Raw genomic sequence first — 19,720 nt, 5'->3', positions numbered from 1 at the left:
CCCCTCCTCCCTTCTTTTACTTTTTTCTCCTAGTGTTTCTGCCTTCTATCCAAATTCTTCTCTTTTCTTTCTCTTTTCTCCTCTTCTTTATAGGGTAAGATAAATTTCTTTACTCAGTTATTCCCTCTATGAGCCAAAAATGATGAGATTAAACTTCATCTTCCCTTCTTCCTTCCCCCCATTGTAATAAGGTCTTTTGTGCCTCTTCACGTGGTCTGATTTATCCTATTTTACCTCTCCTTTCCTCTTCTCCAAGTACAATACTTTTTCTACCCCTTAATGATTTTTTCTCTGATATTGTCACATCAGAGTCTGTTTGTATCACACCCTCCATCCGTGTATGTCCCTTCTAACTGCCTTAATAATAGATAACAGTTCTCAGAAATTACAGATATCATTTTCCCATCTAGAGATGTAAACATCTTTAAATAATATTTTTTTTCCTCTTTACCTTTCTATGCTTCCCTTGAGTTCTGTGTTTTAAGATCAAATTTTCTGTTTAGTTCTGTTTTTTTTTTTTTTCCCAATAGAAATGATTGCAAGTCTCTTACTTCATTGAAGATCCACCTACTCCCCTTAAAGATGATGCTCAGTCTCTCTGGGTAGTTAATTCTTGGTTGTAATCCCAGGTCCTTTGCCTCCCAAAATGTGGTATTCCAAGCCCTCTGATTCTTTACTGTAGACCTGCCAGATCCTGGGTAATCCTGACTGTTGCCCCTTGATACTTGAATTGCTTTTGTTGGCAGCTTGCAGTATTTTTAACTTGAGATTATAGTTCTGGAGTTTTGCAACAATGTTCCTTGGGGTTTTCCTTGTGACCACCTTTCCAGAGGTGATCAGTGGATTCTTTCAATGACTATTTTTGTCTGTTTCTAGTATATCATGGCAGTTTTCCTTGATGAGCTCTTGTAGAATATTATCCAGGCCCTTTTTGGGGCCAACTTTTAGATCGCTTAGACCAATAATTTAAAATTTTTTTCTCCTGGATCTAGTTTCCAGGTCTATTTTTCCAATGAGGTATTTTACATGTTCTTTCATCTTTTCAGTCTTTTTAGTTTATTTGACTGATTCTTGATGTCTCATAGAGTAATTAGCTTCCATTTGCCCTGTTCTAGTTTTTAAAGTATGATTTTTTTCAGTTTTTGTATTTTTTTCCATTTGATTAATTTTACTTTCAAGGTCTTGTTTGCCTCAGTAGATTTAAAAAAAAGTATTTTTTTGTATTTGGTCAGTTGTGTGTTTTTTTTTTAAAGGAATTGTTTTCCACTTCCAAGCTGCTGACTCTCTTACATACCTCTCATTTCTTTCTTTCTTTTTTAAGAGCTCTTCAGTTTTCTTTTTTTTAATTTTATTTTATTATAGCTTTTTATTTACAAAACATATTCATGGGTAATTTTTCAACATTGACCCTTGCAAAACTTTCTGTTCCAACTTTTCCCCTCCTTCCCCCAACCCCTCCCCTAGATGGCAGGTAGTCCAATACATGTTAAATATGTTAAAGTATATATTGAATAAAATATATGTATACATATGTATACAATTTTCTTGCTGCACAAGAAAAATCGGATTTAAAGAGAAGGTAAAAATAACCTGAAAAGGAAAACAAAAATACAAGCAGACAATAACAGAAGGAGTGGAAATGCTATGTTCCACACTCATTTCCCATAGTTCTCTCTCTAGGTGTAGCTGGTTCTCTTCATGGCTGAACAATTGGAACTAGCTTGAATCATCATCTCCTTGTTGAAGACAGCCATGACCATTATAATTGATCATAGTACAGTCTTGTTGCTGTGTTCAATGATCTCCTGGTTCCGCTCATTTACTTACCATAAATTCCTATAAGTCTCTCCAGGCCTCTCTGAGATCATCCTGCTGGTCATTTTTATAGAACAATAATATTCCATAACATTGATATACCATAACTTATTTAGCCATCCTCCTACTAGTGGGCATCCACTCAATTTCCAGTTTCTGGTCACTACAAAGAGGGCTGTCACAAACATTTTTGCACATACAGGTCCCTTTCCCTTCTTTGATTTCTTTATATCTCTCGTTTCTCTTCTCATTTGTTCTTTTACCTCTTTGATTTGCCTTTTAAAGTGTTTTATGAAAACCAATAAAGTCTTTGGGCTTGAAACCAATTCATAGCACACTGAGATTTCCTCTGTGGACATTTTGTCCTGAGTTGGTGTTTTGGTCTTTCCTGTTGCCATAGTAGCATTCTATGGTTAAAATTCTTTTCTGTTTCTTGTTCATTATCTTTTTTCCTATTCTCTGACTTTTAAGGTCAGGCTCTGTTCCTGAGGTACTGAAGTCACCATCCCAAACTTCCCATGCAGCTCTGAGCCTTGGCTTTGAGCACAGGGACCCCTTGTGTTTGGTGTCCTGCTCACAGCAGTGGGTAACCTGACCTGCTGTTTCCGGCCCACAGCCTGTTTTCCCAGGCTGGCAGTTTTGTTGCCCTACTGGTCTGCTCTGCTACTAAGCCAGGATGGAAGGGCTCCTTGCTAATCTGCTGTGATTAAGAACCTCTCACTGGCTTTCCAAGATCTCGTCCCAGCTGTGCTGCACCCCAGTAAGACTGGCCTTTTCTGAAATCTTTCCAATCTATCTGGAGCTGGAGGGCAGTTTCATTCCATCAGACTCTGTTCAGAGACTTAGTTTCTTGTGGTTTTCGAAGGAAATTGAGAAAGCATGAGAAGTTTCCTGGCTTTACTCCACCATTTTGGCCCTGCCCCTGGAACTCATTCACATACTTTTAATTGATACTGAAAGGTTTTCTAGGCATTCTGTGATTGATTGGAGTGAGAATGGAACAAAAACCTTTCTCCTGTGCCATTCAGTTTCAAGAATCATTCTATTTTCCCTCTGCCATTGGTTTTTCTGATAATTGATAAATTCTGTCTTTCCAAAGAATATTTCCCTCAAACTCCCATTTTTTAAAACACGCTTACATTTTGCTTTATATTTATTTACTTACCAATAAAAAGTAGCTCACATATTACCATTCCATTAAAAAAAAAAGTTTAGCAAAAATCTTGAATTAGGATCGAAAATGAACAGTAACAATTACTACTTACTAATAGAGAGCACAAAGGAATGTTTTGTTTTAAATAGTAATTTAGAATTGTCAATTTTCATTATAACTTGATTTGAATAGGGTAGTATAATACATGAAGTTGAAACTGGAATCAGGAAGACCTGAGTTCAAATATTGACTCAGATAGTAATGAGATAATCTGGAGAAAGTCCATCGTAGAACTTAAAGTACTATATACTTGTAACCTCATTAGCTGTTTTGGTGTGTGTTTACATTGTTGCAATCATTTGTATTATTCTTTAACTCTTTTCTTTGCCCCGCATTGCTGTACAACTTCCTGTATCTTTCACAATTCTTCACATTCATTTTTTCTTATAGCACAATAATAATCCATCATCTTTATAAAACAATTTATTTGAGCATTATCCAATGTCTGGGCTCTTTTGCTTCTTGTTTGTTTGTTTTTTTAATGAATGGTGTCTGTAGGAATATTTTAACATAGATAAAACTTCACTGTGTCATTGACCTCTTTGGGGTGGGAGTGGGATAGTGCTGGACCAAAGGGCTGATCAGTTAAGTCATTTTTTCTTACATAACTCAAAATTTATAGAGTAGATGTCTAATAAATGTTTATTGACAGACTATTTTTAAAAAAGGAGAGAATAGCTTCTCTTAGCATCTTTCCTTTCTCATAAAAACTTCTTAAGAATCAGATTTAGACATCATAGGACACTGGGAAGATGGCAAGTGTTGGCTTAAGAGGCAGAAAAGGCTAAAAATAGTTTTTCTTAATCTTGACTCTTGCTATTTTGTTTAATGTTCCAAATGAGTGGCTACTAACATCAAGGATGATCAAGGATTAATTTTGTTCAGTGAAGGAAGGTAAGGTATAAAACTTGACTTGTTCCTTGTTTTGGGGGGGGATTGGTTTTTTTTTTTCTTTTTCCTTGTATATCACACTTTTCCTTTGGAAAGCAATTCAATAGGTAACTAGGAAGTGAGCAGGGAGAGCTGTTTTCAAGGATGAACCTTCCCTAAGAAGCTAAGCTGTAGCACCAGGTGAAGAAGAAGTCAAAAGAAGATCTAAATGGAAACCAGACCAAGAGTTAAAATTGGTCTAGGACCAATCATTGCAAAGCAATTATAATAAAGTAGCCTATATTTTTGGAGAGAGTTCCCATCTTGGATTCAGCAATGCTCTGTTCCTTCCCCAACCAGGACTGGAAGAGGGAGAACTTCCTATCTTCTAAGAAAACCACTCTAATATTGGATACTTCTCTTTCTTAAGAAGATTTTCCTAACAATAAACTTGTTTTTTGCTTTTTCTTTGTTTTAAATGTATTTATTTTAATATATATTGCTTTGTGAGTCATATTGGGAGAGAAAAATTAGAACAAAAGGGAAACACCATAGGGGAGAGAAAAAAGCAGAAGAGAAAAGTGAACATAGCATGTGTTGATTTATATTCAGTCTCTATAGTTCTTTTTCTGGATGCAGATGGCATTTTCTGTCCAAAACCTGTTGGGATCACTTTAAATCACTGAACTGTTGAGAAGAACCAAGTCTTTCATAGTTGACTTAGTACATTCTTGCTGTTACTGTGTACAATATATTCTTGGTTCTGCTTGTTTACCTCAGCGTCAGTTTGTGTAAATCTTTCCAGGCCTTTCTAAAAATCAGCTTGTTCATTTCTTACAGATCAGTAATATTCCATTACCTTTGTATACCCCAGCTTACTCAGCCATTCCCCAATCAGTGGGCATCTACTCACTTTCCAATTCTTTGCTACCACAGAAAGAGTTGCTACAAACATTTTTGCACATGTAGGTCCTTTTCTTTCCTTTATGATTTCCTTGGGATACAGCCCTAGGAATGGCACTGCTGGGTCAAAGGGTATGCATAGCTAATTCTAGACTGTTCTCCAGAATGGTTGGATCTTAAATTTTATTTTCAAAACTTCAGGTTATTCACATATTCAAATTTGATTATCCCTGATTCTGCTTACCATCTCAGCACAATGAGCCTACTTCTGGTGACAGCTTTCCTGTCTCGGCTGAGTCTTGTCTTCTGTAGTCTAAATACCTAATATTTCCTCAGTTATTTTCACTTCCTGCCCAACTTTGGAAAATTTCTAGATTATCTGTGTCTCCTTTGAATGTGGCTCTTAAAATTGACCAGAGAAGTACTTTAACCCCCCTGATCTGGAATGCTCTGCTTCCCTTAGTTCTGCTTAAATAACAGTAGTATCTTGGCCTCCACATCTTGTTAACTTCTTGCACTAAAAACCCCAGATTGCTTATTTGCCGTCAGAGGATGGACAGCCTCACCATGTCTTCCCATTCTCCTTTGATTCAGCCCAGAATTCTTTCCTTCAGTGATCTTCCGGAACAGGACGTGGGCAGCGGAGATGTTTCCCTTTCTGGGCCATTAGCAGGCCCAGGGTCCTGACAACACTGTTATGCAGTTTCTGGGGCCTCTGGTGAAGACCCCTCTGAACCATTCTCGACGAGTCTCTGGGTCTGACAACACAACCAGCTCTTAGTGGGCCTGTTTATATGTCAGTCCAGACCCTCTTTTCTTTCAAAAATTTGTTTTTGTTATTCCAAACTTGAGAGCCACTAATAAACACAGTCATTTTCATAAAGGACAAAACCCCCAGAAAATTGTACATGACCCCCAGACTTCACTGAATGTGGCATGTTTTCAGTTAGCATGTTCCAAAGTTGTCTCGTGTGTCTGAGTGGCCATTGGTACATAAAGGAAGAAGAGCCTTGTAAAGGTGGTTGTGGTGAGCGTGTTTCCTTTAGTTTAAACAGTGGGATGAGAAATTGTGAGGCTTAGTGTTTGATACTCTGAAGAAATAAATACAGGTTTTACACGGGCTGTGATGGCTGCGTAGTCTCTACTGGGAAATAAGGGGGAGAGAAAGCGAGAATAAGCATTGATCTAGCACCTAATACTTGCGCGGCGCCTGGCTAAGCACTTTACAAGTGTTCCTCACAAATGTCCTTCAGAGAGGTGCTGCTGTCACCTTATTTTTAAGTTAAGACAACTAGGCCACATTCTGTGGCTTGCCTAGGCTGAATATCTGAGGTGGGATTTGAACTCTGGTCTTCCTGGCTCTGGGCCACGCCTGCCTATCATAATAGACGGTGCTAGTTGTCAGCATCCTGATCTCCAACATGTAATTTTGGGGATTGTGCAAAGCTCATGACACAGTCTCTTCCTTTGGCAGAGTCACATGTAAGAGGGCCTTAAACACAGAAAGAAGGGCCTGTGGTCAAACAAGGCCTTTGGTCCCCACAGGCCATGTGTGAGACTCAGTCTTGCCCAGCCTTTCCTCATGGCACATGAAGATGAGGATCATGGAAGGCTACCCCAAGGGAGGTAATGGAAGCCCTCGGACACTTGGCTTGGAGCATGTTGGAGTCTGGACACACAGGAGAAATACTCTCGACTGTTCCTCTAACTTTGCTTCGCCAGGTCCCAAGGAGTGGTAAGCACGAATGTCTTTGGTTTTTCAGGAATTGGTGACCTTCCAGGACGTGGCTGTGGACTTCAGCCCGGAGGAGTGGTGGCACCTGGACACTGCCCAGAAAGGGCTGTACCGGGAGGTGATGCTGGAGAACTACCAGAACCTGGTGGGCCTGGGTGAGGACCCCACGCTGCCCCTGGGACTCAGCATCTGACTACTGGAGGGTCTTCAAGTTCTTTCTTCCTGTATGCATTGCAGTGTCCTGGGGTGGCTAAGTGACAGTTGTATCTGAACAAGTAGATTCAGGTTGTTGATCCTTTTGTGGTCAAGATAAAGATATTCATGGGTAGTAAATGTCTTTGTTCTGTACAGCCTGGCAGGTTGAATGTATTGTTTGTTTTCAAGCTTAAATTCTTTCATTCTTTGTTCCTTAAGATCTAAGATACTTAGACCTTAGAAGTCTTTCTGAACCCTAATCTGCTGTAGTCCATTCTTCCCTATTTCTGAGCAACACAACAAAGAGGGTCTTTCTCAGGAACATGGAGCCATCAGGTAGACTTTCTTAGAGACAGGGCTCAGAATTGAATTGTGTCTTTGACACCTCTTCTCAATACTTTTTCATTTTCAATGAACAGGACTTGAAGTTTCCAAACCAGATGTGATCTACCAGCTGGAGCAAGGGGAAGCACCTTGGACCCCAAAGGGAGCAATTCCAAGAAGTTGCCATCAAGGTGAGTAGCATGAGTCATGGGAAAGCAACAAATCAAATGACTACCTTCCAGTGACTGTGACTCAGGGGAAGCTCTTGTAAATTGTTGGTGGCCTGATCTGGAGAGAAAACCTCAAAAAAGTCTTTCTCAGATCCTCACTGCCACTTAAACAAGTATGTCCTGACCTCTGTCCACTCTTATGTGTTATAGTCTTTGAGAAAGAGTAATCTAAACCAAATTAGGGTTATATAAGAATTACAAAGATGGTCCAGCTTTTCTTTTTGCTAATTGGCAGTGTTAATCAGTTAAACTTACAGGATTAGACACAGAAATCACCTTTGCAAAGCACAGCAGCTAATTATGTGAAAAATCATAAAATGCACAGTTGTGGAATGATCCTTTTTTATTCATCTAAAACCTAGAGAAGAAAATCCTGCTTTATGACTGTTCTTTCATTAGTCAGCAAGTAGTTATTTAGCAACTACAGTATACCAGATATTTGTTAGTGCTGGGTACAAAGACAAAAATAAATCAGCCCTTTCCTTCTGAGGAATGGCATTCAGTTGGGGGAAACACCATGTATATAGAAAAGTAAATAAAAGTATTTACAAAGAAATGCCGTCCCTTGGGTACTTCTTCTGCATGTTGTATATGTTTATACAGTGTGTCCTTCCATATACTGTGGGCTTCTGAAGGTCAGATACTGGGTTTTCTCCTTTCTTTATCTCCTCAGCATTTACACACAGAAAGCACTTAATTAATGCCTCTTGATTATAGATTAATTTGGATTTAGGGTGTGGTAGGAAGGGGTAACAGGCAGGACTTAAGCCAGGTCTTTTAAAGAAAATGACCCCTGAGCTGGGGAACAGCATTCCCCTTTATGGAGCAAGGTATGGATGAAAGTCCAGCCAGGAAATGGAGAAAGAGACATTAAGAAGAGAAATAGCAGTGTTAAGGGAACTCAGGGAAGGGGGCATATTCAGAATGAGAGACTGTCCCCGGATCCCTAGGCTACCAGTTTCAGGAAGGAGGAAGACAAATTGAGTTGGTGGAGCCGGCATGTGAGCAGTGGGGCCTGGGATCGGACCTCGGGCTTCCTAAGCTTCTGCTCAGGAGTCGTCCCTGTCACTTCAGCAGTCAGAGAAGAGGAAAACTGGTTGTCTCTCAAAGAATGCGCCAGCTAGTGCTCTACAGTCTACAGCTAGTGCCCTCTCTTGTGGCACAGGGGACAGAGCCCTGGCCCTGGACCTCAGTTCAAGTCTTGCTTCAGACACTGCCTAGCCCTGAGCAAATCAGTTCATCCATCTACCTCAGTTTCTTCATCTCTAAAATGGCATCTGCCTCTCAAGGTGGTTGGGGGGGATCATCTTGAGATAATAATTATAAAGTGCTTATCAAAATACTTGGTGCACACTAAGCATATAAATATTAGCTATTATTGACATATCTTTTATCATCATATACTATTATCATAAATGATATTCTGTCATTAAGTATGATAATCATATTTATGTAATACTCAAAAGTCACATATCCTATAAGAGGCCATTGTGATATTGGGGAGAGCAGAGAACATTTATAAATAAATGATATATTTATATGTGTTATTTATATTTACAAATTTGAGCTATGGCTGGGAGGAAGTTAAAGATTCTGAGTGGTAGAGGGAGGAGAGAATACATACCAGACCTCAGGGATCAGGTATACAGAGGTACAAAAGGAGATGTGGACAGTTTGTGGATGGGTAGCAGTAGGTTAGTCATTTATACTGAAATAGAGAATGAAGAGGAATGATACGTTAATCAGCTAGCACTTATTAAGCAGGTATTGTGCTGAACACTAGTGGTATCCCATTTCTTGTTTTAAAATTACCTGAAAAACTGGGACATTAACACATTATTGGTGGAGTTGTGAACTGATCCAACCATTCTGGAGAGCAATCTAGAACTATGCTCAAAGGTCTATCAAACGGTGCACCCCCCTTTTTTTTTTTAATTTTTATTTAATAATTACTTTATATTGACAGAATCCATGCCAGGGTAATTTTTTTTTTTTTTACAACATTATCCTTTGCACTCGTTTCTGTTCCAATTTTTTTCCCCTCCCTCCCTCCACCCCCTTCCCTAGATGGCAAGCAGTCCTTTATATGTTGGGTATGTTGCAGTATATCCTAGATACAATATATGTTTGCAGAACCGAACAGTTCTCTTGTTGCACAGGGAGAATTGGATTCAGAAGGTAGAAATAACCCGGGACGAAAAACAAAAATGCAGATAGTTCACATTCGTTTCCCAGTGTTCTTTCTTTGGGTGTAGCTGTTTCTGTCCGTCATTTATCAATTGAAACTGAGTTAGGTCTCTTTGTCAAAGAAATCCACTTCCATCAAAATATGTCCTCATACATTATCGTTGTCGAAGTGTATATTGATCTTCTGGTTCTGCTCATTTTACTTAGCATCAGTTCATGTAAGTCTCGCCAGTCCTCTCTGTATTCATCCTGCTGGTCATTTCTTACAGAACAATAATATTCCATAACATTCATATACCACAATTTACCCAGCCATTCTCCAATTGATGGGCATCCATTCATTTTCCAGTTTCTAGCCACTACAAATAGGGCTGCCACAAACATTTTGGCACATACAGGTCCCTTTCCCTTCTTTAGTATTTCTTTGGGATATAAGCCCAATAGAAACACTGCTGGATCAAAGGGTATGCACAATTTGATCATTTTTTGGGCATAATTCCAGATTGCTCTCCAGAATGGTTGGATTCGTTCACAACTCCACCAACAATGCATTAGTGTCCCAGGTTTCCCGCATCCCCTCCAACATTCATCATTATTTTTTCCTGTCATCTTAGCCAATCTGACAGGTGTGTAGTGGTATCTCAGAGTTGTCTTAATTTGCATTTCTCTGATCAATAATGATTTGGAACACTCTTTCATATGAGTGGTAATAGTTTCAATTTCATCCTCTGAAAATTGTCTGTTCATATCCTTTGACCATTTATCAATTGGAGAATGGTTTGATTTCTTATAAATTTGAGTCAGTTCTCTATATATTTTGGAAACGAGGCCTTTATCAGAACCTTTAACTGTGAAGATGTTTTCCCAGTTTGTTGCTTCCCTTCTAATCTTGTTTGCATTAGTTTTGTTTGTACAAAGGCTTTTTAATTTGATGTAATCAAAATTTTCTATTCTGTGATCAGTAATGGTCTCTAGTTCATCTTTGGTCACAAATTTCTTTCTCCTCCACAAGTCTGAGAGATAAACTATTCTATGTTCCTCTAATTTATTTATAATCTCGTTCTTTATGCCTAGGTCTTGGACCCATTTTGATCTTATCTTGGTATATGGTGTTAAGTGTGGGTCCATGCCTAATTTCTGCCATACTAATTTCCAATTATCCCAGCAGTTTTTATCAAATAATGAATTCTTTTCCCAGAAGTTAGGGGCTTTGGGTTTGTCAAACACTAGATTGCTATAGTTGACTATTCTGTCTTGTGAACCTAACCTTTTCCACTGATCCACTAATCTATTTCTTAGCCAATACCAAATGGTTTTGGTGACTGCTGCTTTATAATATAATTTTAGATCAGGTACAGCTAGGCCACCTTCATTTGATTTTTTTTTCATTAATTCCCTTGAGATTCTCGACTTTTTATTGTTAGATCACTAAATGATTGTTAGATCATTAAAATATTTTCTTGGAAGTCTGATTGGTATAGCACTAAATAAATAGATTAGTTTAGGGAGTATTGTCATCTTTATTATGTTCGCTCGGCCAATCCAAGAGCACTTAATATTTTTCCAATTATTTAAGTCTGACTTTATTTGTGTGGAGACTTTTTTATAATTTTGCTCATATAATTCCTGACTTTCCTTTGGTAGATAGATTCCCAAATATTTTATGGTATCAACAGTTATTCTGAATGGAATTTCTCTTTGTATCTCTTGCTGTTGGGTTTTGTTGGTGATGTATAAAAATGCCGGTGCACCCCCTTTGACCCAGCAGTATATCCCAAAGAGATCTTAAAAGAGGGAAAGGGACCCACATGTGCAAAAACATTTGTGGCAGCCTTTTTTGTAGTGGTGAGAAACTGAAAACTGAGTGGATGCCTATCAACTGGAGAATGGCTGAATAAATTGTGGCATATGAATGCTACGGAATACTATTGTTCTAAAAGAAACAATCAGCAGATTCATTTCAGGGAGGCCTGGAGAGACTCACATAAACTGATGATAAGTGAAATGAACAGAACCAGGAGATACAAGATTATAGGATGATTAATTCTGATGGACGTGGCTCTTTTCAACCATGAGATGATTCAGGCCAGTTCCAAAGGTGTTGTGATGAAGAGAGCCTTCTGTACCCACTAAAGGACTGTGGGGACTGAGTGTGGACCACAACATAGCATTCTCACTCTTTTTTTGTTCTTGTTTGTTTATATTTGTTTTCTTTCTCTTTTTTTCCTTTTTGATCTTATTTTTCTTGTGCACTATAATAAAAATAAATTTTTCTGAGGTATAGAAAAGTTAAAATTATTTGGTGATAAAACTAATAAGGAACAAGTAAATTTGTGCCTAATTTGATTTAAAGCCTAACACTATCCATTGCACTTTAACTACCTCTCTATGAGAAAATATGCTTTGGGTTTTTTTGTTTTGTTTTTTTGATAGAGAATACAACAAAGTTCCATGTGTATGAGGAGGAACAATAGAGTGACATTTTCTTATGTCTTTCAGATTGGGGAGCTGGGCCTGAAACCAAGGAGTCAGCTCTCATGTTGAGTATTTCAATGGAAGAATCATTCCAAGAAAAAATCACAGAGAATAGTACCTTCATTTCCAAAATGGAAGAAGCCTGGGAATATACCAAGTTACAGAGGCAACAGAATAATAAGAAACGTTCTCAGCATGTTAAAATTGCCCCAAAGAAATCTCACAATAAACTAAGAGCCCAAGAATGTAATACATTTAGCAGGAGCAGCAACTGGGGACTAATCCTTTTTCCACAACAGAAAATATATGTAGGAAAGAGTCTCTGTAAATATGATACACTTAAAAAGTACTTCAGACTACATACAGACCTAAGAAAATATAGCAGAATCTATGCAAATAAGATATTTTCTAAGTATGATGAATATGGAAAATCTTTCAGGTATACATCAGAACTCACTGAAAATCATAGATTACATATTGGAGAGAAACATCAATGTAATGAAGGTGGGAAAATCTTCCATCAGAATTTACTGCTTAATCGACCTAATAGAATTCTTCCAGGAGAGAAGTTTTATGAATGTAGTGAATGTGGGAAAGCCTTCCGTTGGAGATCACGGCTTATTAAACATCAGAAAATTCATACTGGAGAGAAACCTTATGAATGTAATGAATGTGGGAAGACTTTTCAGCAGAGAATACAACTTACCCAACATCAGACAATTCATACTGGGAAGAAGCCTTATGAATGTAACGAATGTGGAAAGGCCTTTCGTCTAAGCACAGGACTTATTCATCATCAGACAATTCATACTGGAAAGAAATCTTTTAAATGTAATGAATGTGGAAAAGCCTTCCCTGTGAGTACTTATCTTACTCAACACCAGAGAATTCATACTGGAGAGAAACCTTATAAATGTAAGATCTGTGGGAAGGCCTTCCGCCTGAGTACAGGACTTACTCAACATAAAACAATTCATACTGGAGAGAAACCTTATAAATGTAATGAATGTGGGAAGGCCTTCCGCCTAAGAACACAGCTTACCGAACATCAGACAATTCACACAGGAGAGAAGCCTTATGAATGTAGTGAATGTGGGAAGACCTTCCGCCTGAGCACGGGACTAACGCAACATCAGACAATTCACACTGGAGAGAAACCTTATGAGTGCAATGAGTGTGGAAAGGCCTTCAGTCAAAGGGCAGATCTTATTCGACATCATAGAATTCATACTGGAGAGAAACCTTATGAGTGTAATGAGTGTGGGAAAGCCTTTCGCCTGAGAACACAACTTACTGAACATCAGACTATTCATACAGGGGAGAAGCCTTATGAATGTAATGAATGTGGGAAAGCCTTCCGACTCAGCACAGGTCTTACTCAACATCAGATAATTCATACTGGAGAGAAACCCTATGAATGTAAGGAATGTGGGAAAGCCTTCAGCCAGAGAGCAGAACTTACTCGACATCATAGAATTCATACTGGAGAGAAGATTTATAAATGTGATGAATGTGGGAAGGACTTCCGATGGAGCAGAGGACTTACGCTCCATCAGAAGATTCATAGTGGAGAAAAACCTTATGAATGCAATGAGTGTGGGAAAGCCTTTCCCCTAAGTTCATATCTTACTCAGCATCAGAGAATTCACACTGGAGAGAAATGTTATAAATGTGAAGAATGTGGAAAGGCCTTTCCCTTAAGCTCACAACTTACTCAGCATCAGAGAATTCACACTGGAGAGAAACCTTATAAATGTAAGGTTTGTGGGAAAGCCTTCCGCCTAAGCCAGGGACTTACTCAACATCAGACAATTCACACTGGTGAGAAACGGTATGAGTGTAGTGAATGTGGGAAAACCTTTCGCCAGAGAACAGGACTTACTGAGCATCAGACAATTCACACCGGTGAGAAACCTTACGAATGTAAGGAGTGTGGGAAGGCCTTCCGCCTGAGAGCACAACTTACCCAACACCAGAGGATTCACACTGGGGAGAAACCTTTTGAATGTAAGGAATGTGGGAAGGCTTTTAATCACCGCCCTGAACTTAAACGGCATCACAGGATTCATACTGGAGAGAAACCTTATGAGTGTAATGAATGTGGCAACGCCTTTCGCCTTAGCACACACCTGACAAGACATAAGAGAATTCATACTGGGGAGAAACCTTATGAATGTGGTGAATGTGTACAGTCATTTCGCCTGAAGACACAGCTTACTCAACATCAGAGAATTCACACTTGAAACTTTATAAATGTTGTGATTGAAGGGAGACTTTCTTCCAAAGCAAAAACTTTACTCAATATCAGCTGCTGTTTAAGACAGAAATCTTGTGAAAGAAAGGAACATTGAAAAATTTTTAGCCAGAACCCAAACCTAAAAACCTGATAATGTATACTGGAAGGTCTTAGGGATGTTGTGAACATGAGGAATTTCACCCAGACACTCCTTAACTGAAAATAGATTTCAGCAGGTTCTAGCATCCTTTTCAGAGCAGCAATTCTAAAATCCTTAAAATCCCCACATGAACGGCAGGTGCTTTTAGACTTAGTTTATGGCAATAGAATCACACTCTGATGGGGTCTGACTTCCATTTCACACCCCAGAACTAAGGAGTTTTTAAGCATTTTTTCCTTCCTTTTAATCTCAAAAGAAGATTTTTGAATGTGGAAAAGCTGTCATGCACAGAACAAAACTTAGATGTCACAGCATTCATATTGGACAGAAGCTTTTTTACAATGACAGTTGAAAAGCCTTCCACACAAACACATACCTTATATTGGAAAGAAATCTTAGGAATGGAATGAGCATGAAGATTTCAATCAAAACTATGCTTAAAATTTTTTAAATTGATATTTTCTTTTTTTTTTTTTTTACATCATTTTTATCCCAAGTATTTTTCCCTCCCTCCATCATCCTAGAGAGCTATCCCATGTAATAGTATTTTTAGAGAGGGAAAAAAAAAATCAGCATAACTTCAATGCATAGAAAAAGCCCCAAAGTCTATGCAGTGTGAAACACTTACCTTCCACCTTCATGAATGTTAAGTTGAGGGATGTCCTTATTTCTCTTCGTTCTAGTCCTGCTGAATTCTTTATAATTGTTACATTTCCTCTTGATTTTTTGGTGTCTCATTCTTTTTATTTTGTTATTGCTATATAATTTTGGGGGCTCAGTCAGACTTTTTTACCAAAAAGTAGGGAATCCAGATTAAGTTACACAAATGAGGTGAGGCTCTACCTCACAGTTGCTCTTGCTTTTTCTTCCTCAAGTCTTCAGTAACTTCTACCGAAGTCTTCACACACACCGTAGGAAGTGTCTTGATTTGCTGAGGAAATTGTGACAATCTGGTGCTTGCTCAGCCCCCTCCCTCCCCACTCAGAAGCTTTGTCATTGTCAGCAACTCTTCCTTCTAGTTGAGAGGAAGAGAGATAGCTTTGCACCTTGACAAGTACAATCCTTTTCTCGTGCCTTTGAGCCCACCCCCTCCAAACGTCTTCATCTCATTCTAGTAATCATCTATTCTCAGTAGTTTTCAAGCCATCCTTCCCAGTCTTGTCTTTCCTAGCTGTTTACACTTCTTCCACTCTATGAACATTTATCATGAGCACATTTTCAGTCAGTGGCCAAGTCTTACTGTTTCTAATATTTCACTCACATAGGACCATCTCAATTCAGGTTCTTATCACCTGACCAGTTGCAGTAACCACCTTTCTGGTCCCCTGATCAGAAATAGTGTAAAAAGCATTTGTCATGTGCCAGGTACTATGCTAAGAGAACTGGGGATAAAAATACAAGCCAAACATTATCTACCTTCCATGTCCGCTTAGCTCATTATGCAGAGTCAGCACATATTGGGAAATAGGGAGGAGTGTTCTGGATGGGGTGGCCATCCAAATTTGGAGTCCTAGCATCAATGACTACCATTTTTCCTCGGGCGATAACTTGGCTGGGTTACTGTTTGCAGTCAGAACTTGAGGTGGCAGAGGAGCAGGTACAGGAGCGTACAAATGGGCAAAATTGAAGACTCACATTGAGCCCAATGTCAGTGAGGTGGCCCTCACCAGCCCGTCTTCCAGATAGCTAATAGTGATTCTCTTAGGGCATGGGTCTGTCTCAAATGCCCTGTATGACCTTGCGATCTCTGAAAAGTTGAAGCCATTCCCTCCCAGCAGTGAATCCCTTTGGCCACATGTTGATTTAGAAAAGCACAAAGTAACTAACATTCCACATTGTTTGTTAAACATTTTCCAATTATATTTTAATCTGATTCAGTTATCATCTAAATTAGAGCTCTCTTCCCCAGAAATCTGTTGTCATCCTCCCATTTCCTCCTTCACGCCAGGCTCTAAGGAAGAGATGTCCCTTTGTGCTAAGGCTGACCTTTCTATGTGTACCCTAAATCTTTGTTCCTTTTTTATTTTACTTATCTTCCCTCTCTAATCAGTCTCTCCCTATCTACTCTTTCCTTTCCTGATGGCTGTCAATATATCCAAATCTCCCTTATCCTTGAAGAAGCTTCACAAGATTCTACCATGGCTGCCAACTATAACCCTGTATCTCTTCTTCTCAGGTCAAGTTCTTGAAAAGGTGTTTATTTTCCAATGTTTCTATTTCAACACATACCTACTTCTGAACCATTTGCCGATTCTTCATCATTAAACTGAAATTGCTCTCTGAACTTATTAATGAGCTGTTTAATCTCCAAACCCAATGGCCTTTTGGCAATTCTCATCCCATTTGAAACATTTTGTAGTTAACTACTTTTTCCTCTGGGATACTCTGCACTTTCCAGATGCTTGAGGTTTTCCCCTCTCCTCAGACAGGTCCTCCCTGTCTGACCACCACTCAGTCTACTTAACTAGATCTTTATCCATGTTATGCCTACTTAACACTTAGGGTATCCCCTAAGCATCTGTACTCTCTTCTCCTTTCCTTATACTAGTAAGTGATCTTATCAACTCTCAAGGACTCAGTTATCTATGCAGATGATGATTCTCAAACCCAATCTTTGCCTCTATCCTGAGCTTCATTTTCACACTACCTATCTAATAGGCAGTTGCCTATTAGATGTTTTGAACAGGGTGCCTTACAGAGATCTTAAACTTCACATATACAAAACAACTTATATTTCCCCCAAATCCTCCCCTTCTCCAAACTTCACTATTCCTATTGACGGCAATACCATCTTCATAATCATCCAGTTTTGTAATCCCGTCAACTCTTGACTCACATTTGTTCACTCGCTTTATGTATTCAGTGAGTGGCAAATCTTAATTTTCCACGTATTAACACATTCTCTTTAGTCACACAGCTGCTCCCGTGGTTTAGAGCTCATCACTACCATCTTCTGATTGATTTATCTCAATTCACCCTTCATATAACTGCCAAAATGATTTTTATTTAAAAAGTTTGATTCCATACTTGAAAAACATACAGTCCCATATACAAGAACAGAACACCTATATTGTGTACAGCTTTTTAAAAAGTATTTAATAAATTCATATTAATCCTGAAGTTGAATGTTTTGTCCTCTGTTCTATTATTTTAAAACTACAGAGCCTATATTTTTTCTTTGCTTCAATATCATTACTGTGCAATTTCTCCCATCCCCTGCAAAATGCTCCCTTTTAATTTAGCAACTCTTTGTCCTGGCTAGAATCAGAGATGGATTTCTCCAGCATTTGCAGCTCATTATAACCTGCTCTCTTCCTAGATTCTAAGATTTTCCAACTTACCACAAACCACGTGCTCCATCACACTGGCCTATGGGCCATCACTCACATGTGATGCTTCAGGTATTTTTCCATGGCTGTCCCTGACTACCTTTGACTCTAAGAATGCTTGGCTTCCTTCAACATCCTGTTTGAACGATGCTTTCCTCAAGAAGTCCTGGTTCTCCCAGCAGGTTACCTCCCCTGCCATGTGCTTGGTGTGTTTTGGGTCCAGGTTGTCTCCTATGTTTAATCTAACCTCAGGTTGAAATCAGTCCCTTCCTCACTAAAGTTCCGACTTAAGTTTTGAATGCCCTTAGGCTCCTTTCATGTGGCCCCGCTGTGTGCTTGTGCCTGGACCTGGGCATTTCACCGAGAGCTGTTGAGCAGCAAATACCATGTCAGCTGTTCTCCAACCTTTCTAAAGCCATACTGGCTCTCAGATAAGTTCCAAGGACAGGATCAGCCTCGTAAGGAGGACTCTAGCCAGAATCAGAATCTTGCCAGCACTGATAAAAAGGACACCCCTTCTCCCCTTTCCCTCCCCTGTGATTGTCACAACCTATTTCCTTTACCTTTATAGAGATGGACAACGGAGGCATCCTGGAACTATTGAGGGATTAACTAATCTCTTGCCATATAACCTGGAAAATTTCAGGGTTTTTTTTTTTTTTTTTTTTTTTTGTACAAGCAGGGAGCCCTCCTTCCACCTTGTAAATCTCAGCTGGAATAGAATCAGCACCAGGTGCTTTGCAACAGCTAGAACTTCAGCGAGGGAGAGATTGATTTTAACCTGAAGTAATTATCAATGGCTTCAGCATTGATTGATGATGGTCTTTTGAGAATAGTAGTATGTATCCAGTTCATCTGTCCAGGATCATGTCCTTATCACTAATCAATGTGGCTCCATCTGCACTGAGTAGTTGAAATGCATCATGGGTCGTTCTTTGGCCCATAAATAACCTTCAGGGCAATGATGAGCACATGATGTGCTGCTGAATGTGAATATTCATCTGGAAGAGGTTAAGTCTGTGATCAGTCCAGCACTCTGCACCACACACTGCTTACACCATTCTCCTACACTGTCTCTCCTTACAATCATGTAGCCTATTAAATGCCAGTATCTACTGCAAGGAGGCATCCATGAAGTTCTATTGCTTTTAGGTGCTGGTGATGAGGTGGTCATGAAACTGAGATGCACCATAGGTTGTTAGCCCATAAATAATCTTCACAGCATCATAAATGTGCTTTGGATTGTCACTATCAGCATAAAATTAATTTCATTTTCCTTGCTGATCCCGGAATCCAGAATCTCTCCAAGCTTCGCTTGTACTTTATTTTGGGTGGTATGCAGAATTTTTGCCCATTTTTGTGTGTTTTGACCACAGGGCAGGATTCCTGCTTGCTGAAGTAATCAGGCCAGGGTTGGGTAAGCAGACTATTTTGGGGGCACCTTTTCTAGTCCCTCACATCTGGAGGTGCAGTCCTTAAAAGGCTGTTCAAACACCAGGGGGCTACTGAATCTCACTGCTGCTCCCAGCAAGAAGAGGAACCTAAGATCTGGGCTGCAGCTCACACCTGCTGCTTTACTTGCCCATCATCACAGGACTTTTGAGATAAATAGAAATGGTAAAATGGTAGAGATGATTTGTGCAGAAATTAGGTTTTAGCGAGGCAGAATCGCACAAAGTCAACAGCTACATTCTCTCATCCAGAGTTAGCACTCTCCAGTAGCAGGACAGATTAAAGATAACTGGTGATGGCTTGGGGATGACCTTGATGTCTAACCAAACTCTAAGTGCTCCACAGCATCCGCTGCACCTGCCTTGGGACACCTTTTTCTCATCCATTCATTCCCACAGGGGAGCTCTTCATGTGCATGGGGAGGATCCCCCCAACTCACCATAGGGTTTAAGACCCCATAGTTATCCTCCACCTGTTTGCCAAAATGTGTTATCAAGGTATACCATTATGTGTGCTACAGCTTCTTGGAGCCACAAGTGAGGGTTAGGTAGGTCAAGTGGACACCAAAGCTGGAAAGCAGCTCTCACCTCAGAGGT

At 39.4% G+C, this 19,720-nt stretch overlaps 1 protein-coding gene across 1 annotated transcript; it reads left to right on the top strand.

The window, feature by feature from the left end:
* The first annotated feature begins 4,405 nt into the window (after positions 1-4,405).
* LOC127545841 (zinc finger protein 345-like) lies at positions 4,406-17,469 on the top strand. Its single transcript, XM_051973336.1, has 3 exons — positions 4,406-6,691; positions 7,151-7,246; positions 11,972-17,469. Exons 1-3 carry the CDS (start codon positions 6,547-6,549, stop codon positions 14,188-14,190), a joined length of 2,460 nt encoding a protein of 819 aa, XP_051829296.1. The 5' UTR covers positions 4,406-6,546; the 3' UTR covers positions 14,191-17,469.
* The last annotated feature ends 2,251 nt before the right edge of the window (positions 17,470-19,720 follow it).

This window comes from Antechinus flavipes, chromosome 1 (genome assembly GCF_016432865.1).
Source record: "Antechinus flavipes isolate AdamAnt ecotype Samford, QLD, Australia chromosome 1, AdamAnt_v2, whole genome shotgun sequence".
Classification (NCBI taxonomy): domain Eukaryota; kingdom Metazoa; phylum Chordata; class Mammalia; order Dasyuromorphia; family Dasyuridae; genus Antechinus; species Antechinus flavipes.
The sequence above is the reverse complement of the archived record's forward strand: the minus strand, read 5'-3'. Positions and strand labels throughout refer to the sequence as shown.

What these genes read in the sequence shown, in the direction of transcription:
- LOC127545841 (XM_051973336.1), top strand. Translation starts at nt 6,547, where the DNA reads ATGTCTTTGGTTTTTCAGGAATTGGTGACCTTCCAGGACGTGGCTGTG. An exon ending in CCAGAACCTGGTGGGCCTGG is followed by an intron (nt 6,692 to 7,150) that starts GTGAGGACCCCA and finishes TTCAATGAACAG; the next exon opens with GACTTGAAGTTTCCAAACCA. An exon ending in TCCAAGAAGTTGCCATCAAG is followed by an intron (nt 7,247 to 11,971) that starts GTGAGTAGCATG and finishes TATGTCTTTCAG; the next exon opens with ATTGGGGAGCTGGGCCTGAA.